The following is a 16969-nucleotide window of genomic DNA, read 5'->3' as shown; positions in this document are numbered from 1 at the left end:
TCACTTTCGCTTACAGAACAAAGTGTTGCTAAAGTTTTTATGTTTATTCACCTTTGTTCTTCACTGAGGTTTACCTTATGAAGCTGCAGATGTTTAATTTAGAAAGTTTATGCTCTGCTGGGAGCTGCAGGAAGATCCGCCATGACTGCAAAGAACGACCATCCAGCAGAACCGGTCCGACCCAACAAAACCCAACAAAACATAGACTGCAGGGTTGCACCGATTTCCGGGCTCAGATACTGCTGCTGATACATGTGAAGCCGATCTGATTGGCTGTCCTCTTCTGCTCTGCACTGAGGTTTGACTGTTTGCCCCGCCCACATATTAGCCCCACCCACATATTAGCCCTGCCCACATATTAGCCCCGCCCACATATTAGCCAATCTCCCAATATTAATGCATTGATAATTTTAGTAAAAACGGAGTCGGGACCAGAAACCTGGATGTGATTGTAATGAAAGCTCTGATGCCAGATGGCGACGTAACGAGGGATTGAGGAGGCAGCCGGAGGGAAAGCGGGTCGCTCTTTGTTTTCTGTTAAACTCCCAGGATCCTCTCTGGCAGACTGGGTAATTAGTGTAAACTCGCAGTGTGAGCAGGCGTGTCACTTCCTGTCTGGAGAGGCGTGAAGGTAACGTTAGAGTAGTTAAAAGATGTTTCCCCCGTTTGAAAACGGTTCCTGGCTGCAGCACAGAGACATTTTACAACCAAACAGCAGGAGGGATTTTCTCCTGCATGGAGAGACAGATAATAACTTCAATAACTTTAGATTTATAGTTGGACTGGAGGATTATATGATCTCTGAAAAGATCAGCACATAGACACCTTAACGATCTGTTCAGCAGAAACAGCTGCACTGATCGCAGCGCTGCTGAAGTCTGTTGTTGTTTTCAGTCATTAATAAATGACAGGAAAGTTCTGGTCTGGATGAACAAATCCCTGACCGATTAATCTGATGATTAGCAGAACCCGGTTACTGATTCATGAGAAATTAGAAAATGAGAAGCAGGAAGACGGTGACCGACAGCGAACTGATGTTCAGGTTTTAAATAGACAACGTTCCTCCAGGACTGGATCATAACCTCTGATTGATTCCTGAACAGGTTATCATCAGTTAAACATCCCTTCAGTTATTATTAGAAGAAATTATTTTAACATTTCTTTATTATTAACTAACCACTGAACTGTTTTTCTGTCTCATTTCTTCAGTTTTATATCTAATAATTAAATCAGACGGAGAGAGAAAGATCCACAAGGAGAGGACAAACGTTAACATGAACAACATGCAGAAGCAAAACGCTGATTAAGAAACTAATGGAACAAACCAGTACGGCAACACCCAAATGACAACAATCAGCACACAGAAATCAACAGGATATGGAAAGACAATAGTCACAAAAAACAACAGAAATAATCAGAAAACAAAAATAAATAAAAAACAAACCCAAACATTGGTGCATCATGATAATGAATAAGAAAAAATATACATATTTAGTTAATTCCAATCAAAGTACAACTGAAGAAATGCAAATTTTAAATAAGAAAAACCCAAAACATAAAATATATGCAAACATTCCCATCCTGGTAAGAAACATGATTTAACAAAAAGCTGAATAAGATGAAAAATAAAACTTCATGTGATGAAACCGAAGCTAGTGCTAACAATGGTCTCTATGGAGCACTCTTAGTAAAGTTACACTGCAAAAACTTAACAGCAACGTTTTGGGTTATATTTAGAGAAAAAAAAGTAATATTTTCACCCTGTTGTTCATAAATATCATAGATCCAAACTAAACATTTAATTCACAATCTAAATACTTTGTTTACACACTAAATATTTAGTTCTAAATTAAATATTTAGTTCAAATAAAAATCTTTTATTTCAGTTTACTTTTTCCAAACAAAATATTTAGGTCAGGCCTAAATATCTAACTTTATTTGAAAATATTTAACTTTTTATCAAAAACATTTAGGTAAAAACTAAGTACATGTAAACTAAATATATAGCTCAGACTTAAATATTTAAATCACAAGCTAAATATTTAATAAGCTAAGTATTTAGCTTGTGAATTAAAAATTAGCTTTGTGCCATTCATTAATGGATGAATAGAAAGGTGAAATTTTGACACCATTTTTTCTCTGTATGACATTTTAATATAAACCAAAAATGTTAATTATTTGGGTTTCCTGTGCTGTCAGTTTGTGGTTGTTTCCCTTCGTTTTCTTCTGATCCGAGAAACAAAGAGGAGCCAAAGGAAGATCATTTTTTACAGAAGTCGTCTTTTATTGCCACGTAAGAAAGTTTTATATATAACAACGTAATATATTGTTAGATGACAAATGAACAACAGTGGAGCAGAAACGTCCCTGTAAGCCCGCCCAAAGGAAAACTAAAAACAGTCATAGCAACACTGTGGCAATATATTTCTGGAACAATACATCTGCTATATTTTATTTCAGTTTACTTTTTACAATAATCGTAAAGTACCAAAATACAGCTTTTTCATAACTTACTCTCACAAATTATAAAGTCAGTGAACAGTAGAAGGACAATGGGGCGTCACGCTGCATATTATTAGAAGCTACTGTGCAAACAATGGTGGGGATGGTCTCTACCAGAGAAAAGATGCTTTAGATGCTGCGTAGGGGCCGTACTGAACGTTTCCATATACACATATGCATAAATACCACAAACTGCTCTGGACATCAAAAATAGAAAGTTGGATTTCATAGAAGTTTGTATGTAACGAATGTTTAGCACTAAAATGAGTTAATCAGTTTCATATAAATGGATAATCTCGTTAAGCGACGGCTGGTTTCGCTCATATGGCAAATAAATAAAAATAATGGGAAAAATCCTTCAATAAAAATAGTTTAGATGGTTTAGTGAGCTCCTAGTAGATTATAAGCAGTCAATATCTTACCTGCAGCAGGTAATTCTCTGCATCCCAGAGGCTAAAGCTAACGGCTAGCAGATTTCCATTCTCAGCAGTATCATAGCAGTTGATGCTAACTAAATATTACGAACCCTTTGAAAATGTCATATTTGCCTTGAGTAGATATTTCTACAGAAACAGCTGCTAATTACTTACATAGGAAACTAATGTAGGAGGCAGTGCGCCACTAAATGTCTTCCTGTGGGAAACGCATAACGGTTTCTGGTCAAACTACCTAAAAGTAAGTTAGTACAAAAATCAACCAAACAGCATTTACTTAAACCTCTGTGATCATTTTGGTTTTAACATGTTAGAATCAATTTTATATGAATGTTTGTAAAGTCAAAGCATGAAGACAGTTGGCATGAACCGCTACGACTGTTTGGGAGAGTGCAGCTGTCTTAGAGTTTCGGTCAGATTAGCCGTTAGCTTCAGACTCCAGGCGGTCCGGGGCTGTTTCTGCACTTGTACCGATTTTTTTTGTGGCCCCAACTGCAGTTCAAGAATAACAACAGATTGTATCAAAACAGGTGTTGGATGTTTGTGATCAGGTAAAATTACAATTTTCTTACAATGGAAAATCTTAAGTACAACAGAAAGTATAACTTTAGTTTATAAACAGGTTTTCATAATAAATAGAATCACATTCATCTAGAGACTTTTACTGAAAAACCAACTTTGCTGCACCAAAATCAGCTTTTATTGAATTTATTAACTCGGCTAAATGTTAGCTAGCATTTTGAAAGAAAGTGACCCAAATCCTGTTCCTATAACTAACGATCAATTTAATCAATCGAGCCCAGAGGAATTTGAAAACTAACTTTTTATTTTATTTAACACAGCAAATGTGCAAAATCTCTTAAGTTTTGGATCTACGATGAATAAAAAAAGAAAAATATCAAACTAGTTAATTTGCTTGATTCTGGTCAACTTGACAAGTTTGGACTAAATGAAAACAAAGTGAGAGTTTTCTGTTGCAGGTGAGATATTAGCTGCCTAAAATCTCTCTTCATGACCGTACTTGAAGAATCCGTTTGAAAAGCTGCAGATGAATCCGTTTCCTGTGACGTCAGTAAAAGCTTTACGCCCAGGAACAGGCGCTGTTGAAGCACGTCGAGCGCTACTGGACAGAGAGAAACGGGAACATTGTGCTTAAAAATAAACCCGACACGAAGCGGAAACCCAGGCGGAGATGGTTCTGCTGCACAGCTCAGCGTCTCCAGCAGAACAGGAAATAAATCAGGATGTTTTTGAACGTGTATCTTGTGTTGGAGCCCTTTTATGAACTGTACATATCATGTTTTCTAAAACAAAATGCACCCGTACGTCGGCTCGTTGCTGGATGCATTGTAACTCATTCCCAACAAACAGATATTTACAGACATCGTTTTCTGATTCAGGATGACATCAGCAACAATCCGTGCTTTTAAATCTTCAGCAGAAATATGATAATAGTCAGAAAATTACCCAACAAAACAGGAGCTGACCAAACTGGTACCAGCAGGGTCGGTTTGGGAATTCACTGATCTGAAAAACGTCGGACCGTAGAAACAGGTTACGGTTTATTCACTGAATAATTTGAAGCTGGTTATGAACTGAACCCTGTTGGTCTGAGTTTTAGAGCAGCGAAGTCATGAGGCCTCTGGACATCAGTCCTGCTCCGACGCTGATGATGACCTGCAGCTGCAGGAGGAGCTTTATGCGCTAAATGTTTATGAAGTTAGGAAAATGCTAAAGCGCTAAATGGGAAATTAGCTCTGGTGTTAGTGCTTTAGAATTTATCCATAAGAACTAATTTAGGGGAAGCTAAGTGGGCTAAAGAGAAAACTTAGTGTTGCTAACTAGCAGATGAATCATTTCCAAACTTAACATTTTCAGAACAAAACGTTGAATTTAGATTCATCATGAAGCATCACTTCTGGTAAATCTGATTAACTTTATATTTTGGTTATTTTGATCCTTTAAAACCATGGTTTGAAGAGCCACAGAATCAACACAGAACATTTATGAAATGATTTGTCCCCTAAAATGAATCATAAAATGAGTTAAAAACACATTCCTGATCGCAGATTTTTGTTCATCTTTTCATATTAGCAGAATCTTTGTGACCTGCTGTTCTGCTTTAGAACAATTTTTGGCTTTAATTTAAACCAAATGTAAATTTTAGGGGAATATAAAGTTAATCCCCGACGTTGATGTATCAGAAGGTTAAATACGGATTCATTTTGATGACCCAAAATTAATTAGCCCAAACGGCTAAAATTAGCTTCAGATTAACTTGTTTCTGTGACGCTATTGATAGAAACCATCAAGGATTAAATGCTACATAATGCTAACCAGTATTTTGGTCGGCTGATGTTTGTGCTGGTTGATCTGAAGGATGAAACGGAGGAGAAGAAACTGAAGGAAGATGAAGTAATAAAAAGCTTCTGGGAGGGAAATGTCCCCGTTGTTGGCTTCATGCCGGCGTCTTTTCTACCTGAGCATCGTTTCACGTCTGAGTGATGAACGCCGTCAGACATGGCTGGTTCCAGAAGCCACTCAGCTGTGGTTCTGACCCATCCGGCAGATCCCGGCGTTCCACCCGGTTTGTTTTGGTCCCTAATTGTGAGCAATGATGGCCCACTTTGCTTCCCGCTCTCCGTAATCTGGCGTTACGACGCAGCAACAAAACGTCTGCAGGTTTCCGCCTGGCTGCCTGCAGTCAGTTGGTTCTGATCATGCACATCCAGCGACCTCTGACCTTCCCGCTCCGTCTGGAGCAAACTGAGCTGCGATACGTCAGGAAAACAGGAAATAAACCCAAGGATCAGAGATTCTTAGATTAACTTTGCTCTGTTTGGGTTTGGAAGCTGCAGATGGATTTACGCAGCTGAATGAACAGAAACGGCAAAGAAAACAACTTTCTTTGTGTTTTAACATCTCTGGTGTCTCTGTATTACATAACAGGCAGCTGCCATAGGAACAGCAGCCTGTTTTTCATGTTTCTGCTCTGAAATGCCCTGAAACAACATTAAAGCATGGTGGTGGCTGCATCATGAGTCAAAGCTTACAATAGAACAACAGTTTGATTAAAAGGTTTCACCTTTTTGATGCCAAATGGAGGCAAACTGAGCAAAGAGTAGCTTTACCTGAAGGAAATGAATGCTTTTATTTTGAAAATCTGACCCGCAGAGAAACGTTCTCACAGTCTGGTGTGAATTAGATTCATCGAGTTCTGACTGAGTGTGGATGTAGAAGAAGATGAAGATGGATTCCCACAGAAAGCCCAGATGAATTTTAACGAGAAGCAGCAAAAAGTGAAATATTATCGCTCCGTGTCTCCGTCGTCTAGCAACAGCAGCTCGTTTCTCATGTTGTTTGTTTGAGTCAAAAGTTACATTTTCTCTGCAGTTTGATTAAAACTTCTCAGATTCCTGCAGTAGCTTCACCCGAATGAATGTTTGGAGAATCTTAGCCAGTTTGGAGTTAAATCTGAATTTCTCTCAGTTTGATCTGAACTGGATTCATTTAGTTTTGATTGGTTTGGATGTTTTCAGTAAGTGGATATTAAAGATGGACTCTCTCACCGCCGTCGAAGCAAAGGCGACATCGTGTTCAAAGGGACAGGAAGTTGTACAAAAGTGAAATAAAATTACATTTTTTTTAGCTCACAACGTTTCTCAGGTAGTTTCTCATATTTCTCTGAATAAAAGGAGAAACGATGAACAGAAATGGATCAGGAGGGAGAAAGTTCTGGAAGGTCCGAGCTACAAAGGGCCGACATCTGGAGTTTCACAGTCTGTCCTGGACAACGGGGCAGAAACGGCGCCGACGCTCCGCCTGGCTGCTGCCGGGGGCAAAAACAAAACCCTGCTGCCGGGGGCAAAAACAAAACCCCCTCTGGTTCCACTCACTGTGAATCTGGTTTTCGCTCTGCAGTCGTTTTAAAGTGATGTAACGTTTATAAAATGTTTTTTTATATTTGTTGAAACGTGAGTTTAATCTGAGACAATCTGTGGATTAATCCGTTTCCTGTCTCCCAGTGCTAACTCGAAACAACCAATCAGATTCAGGGGGGTGGGGGGGCTTAGCGCTGTCAATCATGGCCTTAAACACATCATGAATGTTGTGAATGCTAATGCTAGTTAGCATCGCCACAGATGATAGCAGATGAACAGCTTTCCTGTAACAGTGAGTTGTTTCTCCACCACTAGCACATTTAGCAGCGAATACATGGGGATGATTGACAGCGCTAAGCCCCTCCTCCTGGCTCTGACTTTTTTTGGTGCGTTTCTTCAGAAGGCAGTAGCAGCTCAGGGATGAAATGTAGGAGATCGATCTTTCACAGGTTATCTGCGTCATGGTGAACAACATGTGAAAACATATTTTGCAAAGTGACGTCCTGCAGCTTCAACCCCTGTTGAAATCCTGCTGGGTGCCTTCGGCCGGGTCCCAGGTGGTTCAGTCCCGTCGGTCCCAGGTGTTGGTCATGTGACCCTGGAAGGCAGCCGCGTGTTGCACAGCATTAGTCAGAAACATCCCGCCTCCTCTCAGCCCGTCTGATTGGTCGCCTCAGTGTCAGGTGATCCTTTGCACCTCTGATTAACGCACCGCGCGGCGCTGGCAGTAACGATACACTTGATCAGGTTTTTCGCTCAGCAGACTGTCACATGTCTAAAAGGAGATTTTAGTGCCTCTTTGCTTCCTCCCACCTGAACGGCGCAGCAGCAGCTGTTTGTGCTTCTGCTTCTCACCTGAACTTTTCTCCTGCTTTAACCACGGAGCAGCAGCCGGAGTTGCCGAGCTAAAACGGAAACATGCAAACAGGCTTGAAGAAGCCCTTCGAAGATTTGGCCTATTTGTCACACTCACGGGTTTATTTTTATATTTGAGTCATTTAACCCACATAGATTTTTCCAGATGGTTTTTCTCTCTTTCTGTGGGTAAAACTGGAGTTCAGAGAATGATCTGATAGAAAAATAAGACCTTTAGAAAGGTTAGGACAATTCTTTAAAAATATTTTATAGTTTTTGCACAAAATGAGCCCAGCCGTATGAAAATGAATCTTTGAAGCAATTTAAGGTTTAAATTTATGTTTGGTCCCTGGTTTAAAATGTTTCAGGCGAGAAGCTTCACTTTAAACTCGTTCTTTAGGCATTTGGTCCCACGGTGCTTATTACAGCACCCGCTTAGCATGGCGCCCGCTTAGCATGGCGCCCGCTTAGCATGGCGCCCGCGTAACGTGGTGCCGGCATAGTGTGGCGCCCACTTGGCATGGCGCCCGCTTAGCATCCCGCTTAGCATGGCGCCCGCGTAACGTGGCGCCCGTGTAACGTGGCACCGGCATAGCGTGGCGCCCGCATAGCATGGCGTTAACATTATTCTGCTAATATTATTCTTATTATTTAAAATTGCTTCTTAATTCAACTAAAAGTGTAAATTTAGTGAAAGTCTGAAAGCATCAGATATTCTTCTGGGAAAGTTAATTATAGGTCTGTTTACATATTAACCTGTTATTATTGATCAACAGATTTTATCTGATGTGTTTTCTCCTGTTGGTTTTTCCCCTGATGCCTGCAGATCAGAGTCTCAGTGTTTCTCCGTAGATTTTAATCTCGGTTGAGAATGACTCCATTTTATTTCTGTTCTTTTACTCTGTACAGATTCCGTATTTTATACTTTTCATCCATTTTTGTTCGATATTCTGTCTTCGTTAACCACGGTTGGTCAGCTTCGGTTGTTTTTAAAGTTTCTCCATAAATAAACTTTGACTAGGTCATTATGGTTGAAAACATTCATCTTGTTTAGTTGTTTAGTTATCGTATTAAAATAGCTGCCAGATTATTAAAACTGAAGGATTTCAGGGATTAAGAGGATTTAATCTCAGATTGACCCAATCAGATTTAAAAACCGTTTGAATTTTTCTGTTTTTGCTGCATCTACCTCAAATCTGAATCCCACAATCATCATCATCATCATCATCATCATCATCATCATCATCATCATCATCATCATCATCACCACTGTGTGCTTCTGCTTCAAAGCTCTCAGGAGAAACGGTTGTAATCATGAGCGAACGTTTTTCCTCCAGACCGTTTGGTGTTTCGTTGAGGAAGCCTCTCCTGAAGGCTTCTGGGTAATAACTCGGTTTTTCTCCGTTACCATGAAATCGCTCTTCATCTGCGATATTGCTATCAGGTTTGGTTTCTGACTCTCTAACGTTGGACATCGTCAGAGAGAAGGAGACAACTCGAACATCAGCACAAATGTACAAACATGGCCTCAGGTACGTATTGTCTGTTGTCAGCGTCTGAAGCGTGATCTGATTGGTTGGCTCTGACTTCAAGGCAACTTTCACTCAGACGACGAAGCTCCGCCTCCTCCGGAGCTTCCCAGGAGGTGGCGTCTCCAAACAGAGATTATTTGCGTCTCCGCTCCTCTCGCTCTCGCTCTCACACAGTCACCTCCGTCTTGCTGTTGGTCACAAAGTAGGGCTGCGTGGGCAGGAAGTGCTGGCTGTGGCTCTGGCCCCGGGAGCCGTGCAGCTGGTTGGGCTCCAGCACCGTGCACTGGGGCCTCTTGTGCCCGTAGCTCTTTCTCCTGCCCACCGTCTCTGTCCCATCCCAGCCCTTTATGCCAAAGCCCGCCGCGTGCCCAGCGATGGTGTTGGAGCTGTAGGCAAACGGCCGGCCCATGGTGGCAGAGCTCGAGCCAAAGGCGGTCTCGACGGCCCTGGACATGCCGCTTGGCATCGTCCCCACCATGTGCGCCAGGGAAGAAGCCCCGAGTCCTGGCGCCTTGCTACTGTGGGTGTGGGTGTGCGTGTGGGTGTGCGTGTGGGAGCTGTAGGAGCTGTGGGCCGCATGGCCGCCTTTGGGCTTTTGGCCGTTGGGCTTGAGTCCGCCGCTGCCGCCCGCAATGTGCCGCTCCGTCGGCAGGGTGGAGACGGACGAGATGCTGGGCATCTCCGTCACGTAGGTGGCCACAGGCTCCGGAGTCAGTGGACCTAAAGAGGTCATGGGGGTTATGGAGGGCATTGGGGAGAGTGAGGTCATCTGCGGCATGGACGTCATCGCTGTCATTGAAGCCATTGATGCCATTGATGCCATTGGGGCCATGGATGCCATTGGGGCCATTGAAGCCATTGGGGCCATTGAAGCCATCTGTGTCATGGAGGAGTTCAAGGGGTTAGAGGTCAGGGGGTTTGACGGCATGGTGTTGGCGGCCATTGGCGGCGTCATCGACAGGTTGCCCATGGCGCTCCGAGAGTTTCCCATTGGTTGGAGAGGAAGGCCGCCTTTCGTCGGCAGCTCCACCATCAGCCGCCGCTTGTTGTAGATTTCTCCGTTGTACTTGGCAGCTGGTGGGAGAGAAAAACACAAAAATAGACTGAAGTTCAATGCCAACGAGCTGCTGAAGAGCAAATCACATAAAAACATGAAATGCACTGAACAGAGACAGAGCAGATAACAGACCGGATGCATTTTAACTTTTAGTCAGCTTCTTCTTATCAAACTGGCCAAACGGGGAGCACAGCTCCTGCAGCGCCTGCAGGGAGAGGCCGGTTCTGATCCTGGAGGAGTGAAATCTGAGGAAAAGCCAGGATGCATCTTTACTTTCCTCTTAGGAAGATTAAAATGTCTCAGAGGGAGAGAAAATTCAGAGAACCGAGCCGCCTGAGACTTTCTGAGACTTTAAAATGCAGTAATGATCAGGTTAGTTATTAAACCTTAGCAGTTTTTAAAATTCATTCTTGGTAAAGTTTTTACCCCCTACAGATTTATTTTAAACTTACCAAGCCGACCTAGCCTGAGGTGGAAAAGGAATTGCCCCTTAAAGCCCCTTGCTGGTTTTCTTTCCTTTGAGCAGAGCGAGAATATTTAGCATCACAGCGGAGGAACTTTGACTGATTCTTTAGAGAATTAATTCAATTCAGACACTTTGAAGCATTTTCCATAAACAATCTGTTAAAGTTTACAATTCAGCATCCCAACCAGATTTAAGTCTGGACTTTGACGAAGCCACTGCATACCTTCATATAGCTTTTTAATTTTTTCAGAAGGTTCTGGTTCTGGTGTGGTTCCTGGATCAAATGAGGTTCTCTGGAGTCCCAGAACCCTAGAGAAGGTTCTGGGACCGTTTCCAGATCGATGGACATCAGAGACTTTGGGTTTTGAAGATCTTTAGCCTACTTCATGTCGGAAGACGGGTTCTGTTTCTGATCCTAAGGCTGCATTCTGTTCAGTCTGAGTTCTCTGGTATTCGGGTCGAGCTCCTCATAAGTTCCCTGAGACAAGTTGGCAGCAAGCAAGGGATGAGACGAAATGGTGAATCTTTCCCACCAGTCCTGTTCAGTCCACTTCAATCCGACTCCAGTCCATTTGCCTACAAATTCCAGTTAGTTTTTTGGCGGTATGAATGCTACTTGAACTTTGACCTCTGGTCCTCCAAACCTCGGTCTGGTTCGGTTTGAATGTGAACGCCAAGTGGACCAGAGACCGCTCCAAAAACAGGAAGTTGACTACACGCAAGGCATTCTGGGTAAATGCAACCAAACTAACATGCTAGCCTACCGCTAGCAGCAGAAATGGCTCCTGGTCTTCAGCCTAAAGAGAAATCCTCCAACCGCTAAAATCCTCCATCTTGTTTCCATCTGGTGAAGAAGGAAGTTGCTCTCAGTGTCTTCAGAGGTTTTTGTGTCGTTTCCTTCAGTGGTTCTTGGTGCAGCGCCCCCACAGGCCAGGAGGGGAACAGGTTGGTTTGACTCAGAACCACAGCAGCTGGAGGTGGAGCAGATGTTCTGGTTCCAGTAGAACCGGGTTGACTGGACCATCAGGGGGAAAAACACATTTAATTTACTAAAATCAAGTGAACAAGCATAAGCGAGGCTTGTAAGACTGAATCAAGAACATTTGCTTAATTCATCTGCTGTTTATTCTAATTATAATAAAAATCTGATAACTGTGGATCAACAGTAAGATTTGTGAGAAATGATCCTCTAAACATTTCAGGCAGCAGATCCACAAAAATCCACACCAACAGTTTGTTGTTGTGAGCATCTTCTGCCCAGGAAGCGTGTGTGTGTGGTGTGTGTGTGTGCTGAGCAGTCAGCTTTAAAGCCTGATATTTATTCCTTCCTCTGTCAGTTAGCGTCTCCCAGCTCCAGTCCCTCTTATCTCTGTAAAATGTGACCTTTTTCGCGGCCGATCCGCGCTCACAGTCGACTCATTACTCTTTAGCTCCTCGTTGCCTCCCTGTCCTTGAAGATAAAGTTAACACACTCAGTGAGTCTGCTTTGCTGCTGTAACTATAAATCTAGTTTATCACTGTGAGCGAAGGAGCGACGCTGCAGCCGAGGATTGTGGGTGAGGACTGCGGCGGCGGGGGGAACAGTGTCTCCTGCCGAGCCGCTACCAGACCTCCTCCTGGGATCAAACCTGCTCAGGAGGCAGGTGAATGAGTCTGAAGCCAGGCGGCTCGGCGGTGAAACGGCGGCCGAGGCAGAAACACACAGAGACAAACAATCACCTCGGCGCGGTTCAGCAGAACAGATCTGGTTCTCCTCAGCTGGTCAGGAGATATTTAGCTTTAAAGATCTGATTGATCTGTCATTCCTGCCAAGGGTTATTTTTAAAATGAGTCCTAGTTTGCCATTTAATTTCATGCCTTTTTACCTTTAAAAGTCCCAGACTCGTCCTCATGAAGCCTGATTAAACTGACTGGTAACGTCAAACATCAGTAACCTTCTTTAAAACATCCTCTAACTAACCTTCTGTGTTTTAATGTCACACATGGCTCTTAATTTGCAGTGGTGGGCACACTTCCACTGATCAGCTAATGCGCTAATTATGGAGCTAACTTTACCGCCATACTCAGAATGTATTGCTAGTTCTAAACGGCATAAAATCTGTTTATCTCCTGCCTGGTTTGTGACTGAAGGCGTTAATTAGGCTCAATCAGCAACAGTTAGAAAAACTCAGCCACTGAAACCATGAAAGATCTGATCCAAAGAATCATTTCCTGAAGCGCTAACCGTGAAGATCAGTGCGCTAAATTTGACTCTGTTGAAGGCTATGCATTAGCACAATGTGACACATGGTGGAATTTAGTGTTTTAGCATTAGCTTCTGTTAAACCCTGTGTTTGTATCATGTTTTAGCATTAGCTTCCACTGTGTGTCATGTTGGAATAGCGCTTTAGCTAAATGCCGCATTGGTGTAGCAGATTTAGCATTAGCTTCTGCTTAATTCTGTGTTGGTATATTGTTTAGCATGACCACATCCATGTGTATTCAGCTTTAGCATTAGCTTAACAGCATGTTGGTGTAGCACTTTAGCTAATGTGTACGATGAGTGCAGCTGACCTGTTAGCCTGCTACAGTTCATTTCATTTCTATACAGAGCTCACTCCCTTCAGGCTTTTTATTTCCTGTTAAATTACAACAAACTCCACAAACTGGGACGTTTCTGTAACCAGGATAGACGAATTCAATAGGTTTTACAAATAATCATCTGTGAATATAACTTCATGATCAGAAAGTTTTCATACACCAAGATCGGTGGACAAGCCTGGATGATGTCACTGCTGTGTAAGATCCTGGATGGATTTGGTTGAAATTCAGACCTGGAAATGGAAAACGTTTATTAATACATATCTACGGTAAGCTGTAGATTCATCTGCAAACAGAAATCTGTTGAGACTTTGGGGAACATTGCTGATGCTTTTCCAGGTGCTGCAGTCAACGGGTTTAAACGTAATGAAACGTAACAACCGGCTGCGGTGGAGGAGATTTCCAGGCAGATTCTGCCTCAGAGATTCAATGAAAGGTAAAAATGTCAAGGAGTTTCGCTTTGAGCTCCTTTCCCTTAATTACGAGGGTTTTACTGCCCATGGAAACTGAATGTACAGCAGAAATGACTGGTGAGGCCCAGCAGGACGTTTGTTCGTAACACAGAGGCCATAATTGGTCATTTGTTCCAGCAGGAGAACAAGTGGTGAATCCAAGAGATCATTAGTTGCCTCAAATCCAATAAAGTGACCTTCCAGAGGCGTCCGGGGGGACGGAGGAGTGGGCCGACAGAGGGGAGGCTGAGCGGGCCGCGGGGGAAGAGCAGAGGGGCAATTAAGGAAGGGGGGCAGATCTGAGGCCTGGTTCCACTTCTAATCAGGTCAACAGGCAGAAAAAACAAAAACCTGCTACAGACAGAGGATGCACTCCTTCCTGTGTATGGCAGGCCATTTTACCATAAAATCAGCTTTACAACGTTCACATTCCAAATATCTGAACGTGGTTTACGACAAGACGTATTAGAAAATGAAGATATCTGTAATTACATTCTTATTGTTATGAATGATTCAGCATTTTATTTTATGGAAGCTTTAAAGCCAATAAATGACCGTCTGAAACATAAATCAACAATTAAATTATGACGTCACAAAATAAATAGGAGACATTAAACTTTTTGTTCTGACTTGTTTTAGGGAAACTAAGTCCTCAAGCAAAAAGGCTAAACTGCTCAATTTAGCTGATTAGCTCTGCTGTTAGCACGTTAGCAGAACAAGATTTGACATCAAAACATGAAAACATGACTGCAGAACAAACCAAACCAGATTACTGATGTTTCCTCAGTGAGGTCGGTGCCAATAACGTCCCAATAAATCAATATCTAACCAGAGCTTCATGATGTCAGCACTTAGTGGACATGTAGCCATCACCGGGTGACGGATTGTTCCAGTTTCTCTCCCCAGTTTCCCGTCATCTTGGTGCTTATTGAAGAGATTTCTGTCCGATGCTGAAGGAGAAATCTCCCTTCAATTAGCAGAATGACATGAGCGGCCATAGCAGCAGATCACAATTAGCTCTTAAACGATTCTTTGATGAGGGAGACGGAGCGACGCGGATTAGGGAGGAAAGCAGATGGCTGTGAAGAGGAGAGGAGGAGAGAGGAAGAGGAGGCCCAGACATTAAAGGTTACAAAAGCAGGCAGGAGGAAGAAAGATGTGAAAGATGAAGTGTTTGCTTCAGAAGCAACCAGAACGTCGCTGGTAGATTTGACTTTCAAATCGCTGCCTGAACCCGTCGTGATGTTCAAAAGTTAGACACAGAAAATAATTGTGTTTCTGTGAGGAGCCGCGGCGGGGCGCGGCATCTTTAACATGAAATAATGGGACCTGGAAAATGTTTCCAGACATTTTCAGATGGGTTGGATTGATTCTGTGGCCTGCAGGCAGCCGTCGCTGCGACTCTCCTCGTTCTGCCGCGTTTCTGCTCCTCTGCTTTCTGCCAGTTTGTCATCAGCTTCCAGGAAATTTAGTGTCTGAAAACGACTCGCTTTCCTCCCGTCTTCATTTCAGAGAGTAAACAGCAGCATCCGCCTGAGGCGCAGACAGGTTACTGCCAGGCAAAATGTCAGCACGTTTCTCCACACACAGACTTTAACTAGACACCTGCGGCTGGTCTTCAGAGCTCTCTCCTCTTCTCCACCTCAGTTTGTCACATTATTACAATCACTGTGAACTGGAAGGAAAACAATAGATTTCTTCTAATTAAAATCTGAAAATGGTGGCATGTTTTTGATACTGTCGTATAGAGGTGGCCGAGTCATGCTGTGGGGATGCTTCAGCTGCTCAAAATGAAGGAAAATCCTGGAAAATGTTCACAAACACTCAGCCAGAGGTACAGCGGTTTGGTTTAGATCAAACAATGTCCTAGTCAAAGTCCTGAATTCAATGTACTTGTCTGACCGAGCTTAAAAGAATGAGCCAAACTTCTGCCTGCAGGTGGTTTTAAACTGGGGACTTAATGCAGATACAAGCCACACTTTTCAGATTTTTATCTTTAAAGGGCCGGTATCATGTAAACTAAAATCTTTGATTTTTCATCATGTTTTCATGTTTTCCCTCCAGGGTTGCTTTAATTCTGCATAGCTGAGAGATCTTCTAATCTCCATGGCAACCATTCAGCTGTTAAATGCCTGGGTGGACCTAGCCCCGCCTCCAAGAAGTAACTCCTCCCCCACTCAGCTCCTTCAGACTAGCCAGCAGCAATTAGCAACCAGCTGAGCTCATTATAGGAGCTGCTGCTCAGAGCAGCACTGATAAAAACATTAAAGGGTTAATAGAGAAGCCATATTGGGACGACTTCCTGGAGGCGGAGCTTCAGGAAAAGCAGGAGCTTCTTAAAGAGACAGAGACCCAATTTCAAGATGCTAAATTAGAAATTAAGATTTGATATGTATAGCATTTTTATAGCTGAAGGCAACATGGTTAGATTGTGCCTGGAAAACACAACACTGCCCCTTTTAAACATGCCGACATGTTTTTCTGTCCACCATTATGCATAAATTTATGTTTAATTAACAAATAAAATGCAAAATATCCAGCTGAACAGTCAAATCTGAACTCTGACCTCATCTTTTAAAAGTTAAACTTCTGTTATGTTAGAATTATTCACACCTGTTGCTCAGGTATCAAACTCTGAACAGAGATGATGAGCAGCGTCTGTTTGCTGGCCTCATGTGAGACGGGATGAAAGGCGGCCTTCATCATCTGGGGGGTTTTCCGCTCAGCTCTCACTCTGATCTGCTGAAGCTGCTGTCTGGGAAAATTGGCATGTCTGCCTTCTCCATGGTGATTGGGATTTCTCTCCTCTTGTTCAATGCAGGTGTGAAATGTTGAGTTAAGAGAGAATCCATTTATTGTTTGATCTTCAAAGACTGACATCAGGATGTTCTCTGGTGGTTTTCACCGAACAAAACGATCTGAAAATACGAGAGAGCATCTGCCGACTCATCCATCCAACCTTCAGGGAATTATGAACATCCCACCAGTCCAGTTCAGGCCACTCTAACCCGACTCCAGTCCGCTTTAACCCGACTGCAGTCCGCTTTAACCCGACTCCAGTCCGCTCTAACCCGACTCCAGTCCGCTTTAACCCGACTCCAGTCCTCTTTAACCCGAATCCAGTCCGCTCTAACCCGACTCCAGTCCGCTTTAACCCGACTCCAGTCCGCTTTAACCCGAATCCAGTCCGCTTTAACACAAGTTTAGTCT

The 16969-nt window shown here is 43.0% G+C and overlaps 1 protein-coding gene across 1 annotated transcript in view; it reads right to left on the bottom strand.

Moving 5' to 3' along the window:
* Nucleotides 1–2263: 2263 nt before the first annotated feature.
* The window catches only part of shisa9a (shisa family member 9a), a gene marked incomplete at its 5' end in the record, with an annotated part of 16686 nt that continues 1980 nt past the window's right edge, over nucleotides 2264–16969 (bottom strand). The window contains one exon of the mRNA XM_016664866.1: nucleotides 2264–10278. Coding sequence (XP_016520352.1) covers nucleotides 9371–10278 — 908 coding nt within the window. The remainder of the gene's footprint in view (nucleotides 10279–16969) is intronic.

This window comes from Poecilia formosa, unplaced genomic scaffold (assembly GCF_000485575.1).
Source record: "Poecilia formosa unplaced genomic scaffold, Poecilia_formosa-5.1.2 Scaffold521, whole genome shotgun sequence".
Lineage (NCBI taxonomy): Eukaryota > Metazoa > Chordata > Actinopteri > Cyprinodontiformes > Poeciliidae > Poecilia > Poecilia formosa.
The sequence above is the reverse complement of the archived record's forward strand: the minus strand, read 5'-3'. Positions and strand labels throughout refer to the sequence as shown.